General features: G+C 42.4%; 1 protein-coding gene across 1 annotated transcript in view; it reads left to right on the forward strand.

Annotated features, from left to right (window-relative positions):
* The window catches only part of gabbr1b (gamma-aminobutyric acid (GABA) B receptor, 1b), a 101961-nt gene that overhangs the window by 69756 nt on the left and 24705 nt on the right, over positions 1 to 7500 (forward strand). The window contains 3 exon segments of the mRNA XM_048229246.1: positions 770 to 1011; positions 1133 to 1196; positions 7248 to 7325. Coding sequence (XP_048085203.1) covers positions 770 to 1011; positions 1133 to 1196; positions 7248 to 7325 — 384 coding nt within the window.

Here is a 7500-nt window from a genome sequence, read left to right on the forward strand (position 1 = left end):
ATTTCAAGCAGGAAATCTTAATTGCCCTGTATTGTTGATCCCCGTAGTCGCCATTGAAGTCAGTCAGCGGAGCCGCTGCAATTTGAATTTGTTCAGAGTCGAAGAGTGATATCCTGGCATTTAAAGAGACCCATGCCAAGGTCTAGCAAATTCAAGGGCTGCTTGCAGTTTACGACTTTACAGAGAGTAGGTCTCATGAGGACACACACACACACTCTCTCTCTCCACACACACACACACACACACACACACACACAGAGACACTGCAGAAATCACATTAACAGGGAGTCATTAAAGGCCACACAATACATTTCTATCACAGCTTGAATCACAATACAATTTCACTATGAGTTTTAATGATTTGGGATATGCTGAGTCTTACGAATCGTGTCCTCAAAGAAGAAAGTGTACTTTGCTGTACTTTGTTGAGATTATATAAACTTTCCAAGTACACTGTTTATCATAAAGATATCTTATCACATAGAGAACTATGAAAACAAATAACATGGTCTACACAGACTATTAGATTAAAAGATTGATTGTTGACAAGTGGCAAAATCGAGCACCTCTCTGCTACATGGATTTTTCCCTTGACATTCATTTTCACTCTTTCTGACATATACTCCCGCTCTCTCTCTCTCACACACACACACACACACACACACACACACACAATACTGTATGTACTCTTTCTCGCATATCCAAAATGCACACAAACACACCTAGCCATCGATATGAACTCAGTGTCCTCTCCCCCCCCCCCCCTCAGGAGTTCCTGGTTCTGCCCAGCTGATGTCACGGCTGGGGGGCAAGAACCCCGAGGAGACGGGCGGCTTCCAGGAGGCGCCGCTGGCCTACGACGCCGTCTGGGCCCTCGCTCTGGCCCTCAACAAGACCGTGGGGCCCCTCAAGGCCCGGGGGCGACGTCTGGAGGACTTCAACTACAACAACAAGGACATCACGGCCGAGATCTACCGCGCGCTCAACACCAGCTCCTTCGAGGGAGTCTCAGTGAGTGAGGGGAGGAGGGATGGCAGTTGGGGGGAAGTCAGGATTTGTGTGTGGAGAGTGGTGGAATTGAGGAGATGACTAGATGCTGGAGTGTGTGATGACTTGTGTGTTTCCTCCTCAGGGTCATGTGGTGTTCGATGCCCAGGGATCCAGGATGGCTTGGACTCTCATTGAACAGCTCCAAGGTTTGTCCTTCATTGTGTATGTATGCACCGATGTGTGTACAGTATGTGTGTGTGTGTGTGTATGTGTGTGTGTGTGTGTGTGTGTGTGTGTGTGTGTGTGTGTGTGTGTGTGTGTGCATGTGTATATGTTTTACATTTCCATTTAAAGACAATAGATTTGAAAGGTTATTTTTCAGACAGCGTTAATATGACCCCAGTTTCACAGCTTCATAAGGGTATCCTCCAATGCCCATATCTCCAAGTCTGTCTCTGTGTTCATTTTCCATACCTGTGTCCAGTCTCTCTCTCTCTCTCTCTCTCTCTCTCTCTCTCTCAGTGTCCGTATCTGTTCTGTCTGTCTGTCTCTCAGTGCCCAAATCTGTGTTTAGCCTGTCTCTCTCTCAGGGCCAGATGTACGTACATTTGCGAACGTAGCGTTATCAGCGTCATGGACACACCGCAAATTGCGAACGCTGTCAGACCCAAGTTTCCGTCGTATTTATCAATCGTTCAATCCTTAGTGTAAACTTCGCCTTTCTCTGCCTTTCTCTGCCCATAAACGCACTTATTTCTGAACGTCCACAACTGAATGGCAGCCCTACATACAAGCGCAGTTGAATGAAGTTAACTGATGACAACATTAAAAGAATCAAACGTTTAGCGATCATGAAATAATACCATACATGATAAGATGTAAACAAGCAGGGGAGATAATGAAGATCAGTAGTTCTACTCAAACTACTTGTGCACGTAGGCTATGGAAGATTGGTCAAATCTAGCAAGTAGGAAAGTTTAAGTGAATGACGTGAAAGTGAAAGTAAGACATTCGAAAGGCCAACGAAAGTTAAGGTTGCTTTTGGTAGTACAAATACTTTCAGTAACTGAATTCTGTTCTGATTCTGTTGTCTTTGAAAGGTTCTCTTATTGGCGCATTGAACTGCAATTTGGATTAACACCTGCTTTTACAAGGTGAAGTATTTAGGTGCAGAATAGGCGTGTGCTTTCAGGAGCAGTCTTTGTACATACCATGGAATACATAATTAGGCTCTTTACTCTTCCCTCCCATCTTTTTTTCGCTAAACTCCCACTTTCCCTGGATCCTCCCATGAATGCATATGCATGACATGACAAAACGCAAATCTGCCACTTTCAGCTCCCGCGACAGGCAGTTTGTGCTTTTTACATCATTGCGGCCTGTTTGTACATACCTTGCAATGATTTTACCGCACATTCTTGAAACAAATACGCCTGAAGTGGTCGCAAAAGCGTTAGTACATCTGGCCCTCAGTGTCCGTATCGGTGTTCAGCCTGTCTCTCTCTGTGTCCGTATCTGTTCAGCCTGTCTCTCTCTCAGCGTCTGTATCTGTTTAGCTTGTCTCTCTCTCAGTGTCTGTATCTGTTTAGCTTGTCTCTCTCTCAGGGCCAGATGTAATTTGGCGAACGTGGCGTTATCAGCTTTCATGGACACATCGCCTTTCTCCGCTGTGCCAGACCCAAGTTTCCGCATCGATTTTATCAATCGTCAATCTTTAGTGTAAACTGGCTCTGCCTTTTCTCCGCCCGTAAACGCACTTTACAAACGTCCACAACTGAATGGCAGCCTACGCATAGCCTAGTTGAATGAAGTTAACATTGACATGACAACATTAAAAAGAATCAAACGTTTAGCGATCATGCAATCATGAAACTAGATGTACCGCATAGCGGTACAAAATATGACCGCCACTCAGTCCTGTACATCCGTTCCGCGAAAATAAATCACACTTCAATTTGTCTCCATATTTTACTCCATCCCCCACTCTTGAAACTTTTGTGTATGCTTGTTTGGCATGCCTGAGTGTGTGTGTGCGGCTGCACAGAAAGTACCCTACTGGTGCTGAAAAGGTGAATAGATTGTAGAATAGCCAAAGAAGATGTAGAATTGTTATAAAACCTTTAAAATCTCTAAACAATCACAAGTAGGGCAGTTCATCACAGTTCATCCATTGCAACTGGATTGATGAAAGGTCACTTACACCTGTAGGCTACATTGTATTTGGGAAAAGCAAAAGGTATCAGCATAATGTTATTTTTTTTTTTTTTTTTTTATGTATTTATAAACAAAAACATCTCTGTCAGTTCCATGCCGTTTTCAACAGCTATCAAAACAAAGGTCATTTTGGATGGATGGATTTTTTTGTGAATGTTTCTTCTTCTACATAAGATTTTAGTCATCTTTAGTTCATGTAATACTTTTATTGTCAATGCACAAATTAAGTAACAGTAGTCTGAAACTTTATTGTTAATGCACAAATTAAGTAACAGTAGCCTAGTCTGAAACGAAATGCTGTTTTACATCTAACCAGTGGTGCAAATAACTGACATGTCCAAATGGGCCTTGATGAAATCGTCGCTAGACTGTTCATACACATTTTAACGGGCCAAAGTTGAAGAGCTTTTTGTCTGTTATTGTTAGTTTGCAAATATAGGCTGATTCATGTTCCCTTGCATTGTGTAACTGAGGTCCATGGCTAGTCTGGCTTTCATCAGACCAAGCTCAATCTGCAGATCAGGCTGGGTTCACCCAGCCTAGTCCATAGGCACCCGATATTGTTTAATTTTCCGATTGAGATATACACGCTCTGGCTATTCTAAATGCAAAAATGCATCAGGGAGTTATGACAAAACGGTAACTAACAAACTAGATCCTAATAGAAAGCTGTTAGCTTCCCTAAGCTACAGGTAGGATTATAAGGTAGGCCTATTTACAACATAAATTGTCAATAGGCTATGCTGGCGACACAAATAAAATCTCCTTTGGAAACCAATGGCTTACGCCTTACAGTATCAAGCGGACTTAAACTGTCATATAGCGGGCGAAAAAGTTGTAATAACATTCACGCAGCTCCATGAGTCAAGGAAAGCGAATGAAGTAGCCACTTCTAAATGGGACCCACTACACAGTAGCTTAAGGTGTTTTGCTAAAGCAGCCATAATGAAATGAAGGTGTCATTGTTTGGATACTTCCCACACCGCGTGCTTTTAATTTCACAGACTACAACTACCAAGCTGGAATCAAAGCACATCGATTCCCCTCTCACACCCTGCACGCACTTAAAACAAAATAAACAGGCGTCTCAGTCTCACGCATGTATAGGCAAAACTGTATCAGACCGGTGTAACGTTGGTAAAATCTTCCATTGCACAGAATGATTTTTGTAGCACGTGCAATAAATGACAGTCGAAAGATACAAACAGTGCTGCTATACATTTGCTTGGTATAACCGCATTTACAGTTTTCTACAAATACAATAAATCAAATGCCTCCATCACTCAACCAACGCTAACGGTAACATTACCTAGGTCCTTATTGATATTACAAGATTAACGCATACCTGCAGTAAAAACCAAGCATGTCCGATAAACATCCTCAGATTTATTTCGCTTCAAGAAGAAATGGGAATTACACTTCATGTGAACATCGTCCTATCCTTATTAGATGTTCGCTGCGGTAAATTACAGTCCTTGTATGAAGCGTCCATTGTTTTTCAACCCACTTTTAACTTCCAACAAAATTCGCCTCACTGCAACGATCGCCATCTAGTGGACAAGCGACTACTTCTAGCCAATACTGAAAATGCAGCCATGATGATGATGAATATTTATTTTGGCTTTCTTTTTAATCCTACTGATTTTCATTTTTACGGGGACAAATCACAAATGAGTGATTATGAGCCAGGTTGATGTGGGCCCTTGAGACCAACATACCATAAAGATTCACAGAGAACTGTGTCTGCCCTACCCTCCTTTTCGGGGTCCAGTCCAGCGGGGCTGCAGATGAAAAACGAAAAATGGCGGTTCCATGCTATCCATGTGGGGTACATGCCCACCAAGTTTTGTGTACCCGGTCTTTCAGTGTCCCGGAATCCTTGTTGGTGTCGTCACTAAATGTACACATAAATTATTTTATTTTAAGGCCCCCATGAACGAAAGTACACAAAACTTGGCATGCATTCAGAGGGTGTCATAATGATCCTACACTTTTAATTTCGTGCAGTTTTGACCTTGTCAGCCAGAGATATTGAGATGAAAACACCTAATTTTTGCTTTTTAATTTTTTAACTAGGTGGTGCTATACATGAAATAAGTGGTAATAGGATGGGTTGACATGCATGCAAAAAAAAGGTGGACCTCCTAGGCCCTAAGTTCTCGACCAACATACAAAAAAATTTATTGTGGACCTCCCATGAGGCCCAAAACTTGGCGTGGTTCTCGATCCTACACTTCCAATTTAGTGCAGTTTGACTATGTTAGGTCACAGATACCTTCAATTACACCACCTCATTTTTACTTTTGTGTATTCATACATGAAAACTTATGGAATGGGTTGACTGGCCCCTTGACCCAAAAAAAATCCTTAAACCCTACGGTTTTGAGATATTCACAGAAAACTGTGGCCCTCCAATTCAGCGGGGGCTACAGATCAAAACGAAAAACGATGGTTCCATGCTATCCATGTGGGGTTACATGTCCACCAAGTTTCGTGTACCCCGGTCTTTCAGTGTCCCGGGAATCATTGACGGAAATTTGGGCATCGCGAAAAAAAAAAAAAAAAAAAAAAAAAAAAAAAAAAATGACTAAACCTAAATGATACCATGATATGATATGACAAACAAGCAGGGAGATAATGAAGATCTAGTTCTACTCAAACTACTTGTGCACGTAGGCTATGGAAGATTGGTCAAATCTAGCAAGTAGGAAAGTTTAAATGAAGTACGTGAAAGTGAAAGTAAAAGTAAGACATTAGAAAGGCCAACGAAAGTTGAGGTTGCTTTTGGTAGTACAAATACTTTCACCACAAAAACTGGTGCTCTAAATAGCAATTCTGTTGTCTTTGAAAGGTTCTCTTATTGGCGCATTGAACTGCAATTTGGACACTTGCTTTTACAAAGTGAGGAAGTATTTAGGCGCAGAATAGGCGTCGCGCTTTCAGGAGCAGTCTTTGTACATACCGCTGAATACATAATTAGAGCTCTTCGCTTCCCCTCCCATCTTTTTTTACTAAACTCCCACTTTCCCTGGATCCTCCCATGAATGCATATGCATGACATGACAAACGCAATGTGCCCTTTTCAGCTCCCGCGACAGGCAGTTTCTTTTACATCATTGCGGCCTGTTTGTACATACCTGCAATGATTTTTAAGCGCCATTCTTCGCGAAACAAATCGCCTGAAGTGGGCAAAAAGCGTTGGTACATCTGGCCCTCAGTGTCTGTATCTGTTTAGCTTGTCTCTCTCTCAGTGTCTGTATCTGTTTAGCTTGTCTCTCTCTCAGTGTCTGTATCTGTTCCTCTCCACTGTCTCTCCTTCTCATCTGGTTTTCATACTTCGCCTCTGAATCGCAGACAACTCATGTTCCACATTGTTGTCATGGGAACAGAAAAAAGTGTGTGAGTGTATGAGTGACAAGAAGAGGCTTTTAAATTGTGACTGCAACTGCAATCGTTTCGCTGTGCACTGATTAGTCTCAGACATGGTGATGCTTTTTAGAGATGAGTTTGTGTGAAGAGATTGTCTAGAGTGTGAATGTGTGTGTGTGTGTGTTTGTGTAGACTAGTGTGTGTGTGTGTGTGTGTGTGTGTGTGTGTGTGTGTGTGTGTGTGTGTGTGTGTGTTTATGTCTGGGCTCAGGAGGTATGTGTTTTATGTCTGTACTAAGGGATCTGCTGATGAGATTGCTCACCTTTCTGACCAGTTGACTTACCTAAGTGTCTCTGTGTGTGTGTGTGTGTGTGTGTGTGTGTGTGTGTGTGTGTGTGTGTGTGTGTGTGTGTGAACACTTGCATTTTTTGTCAACATATCTATCCTCTGAGCACGGTCTGGTATTTGCATTGTGATGTTGGTCTCTTTCCTCTGTTTCCTCTGTCTCTCACCTCTCCCTCTCCTCCCTCCTTTACTCTCATTCATCCCTCTATCCATCTCCATTTATATAACTGTACCCCCTTTTCAATCATCTTATCTCTTTATTGCCCTTTATCTCTCTCTCTCTCTCTCTCTCTCTCTCTTTCCTTTCTTTCTCTCTCCTCTCTGAACAGGAGGAAGTTATAAGAAGATTGGATATTATGATATGACCAAAGGCAATCTCTCCTGGTATGGAAATGACAAGTGGATCGGTGAGTCCCATGCGTATCTCTCTCTCTCTCTCTTTTAATATTCTCTCTCTCCTCACTTTCCTCCCCCCTCTTTCGCTCCCTGTCCTCTATCTGTCCTTTCCCTTCACTTTCTACTTTCATTGTGCCAACCACAAAAGAAATATTTGCAACAAGTGCCTATCAATTTCTCTGTCAC

This window comes from Alosa alosa, chromosome 20, assembly GCF_017589495.1.
Source record: "Alosa alosa isolate M-15738 ecotype Scorff River chromosome 20, AALO_Geno_1.1, whole genome shotgun sequence".
Lineage (NCBI taxonomy): Eukaryota > Metazoa > Chordata > Actinopteri > Clupeiformes > Clupeidae > Alosa > Alosa alosa.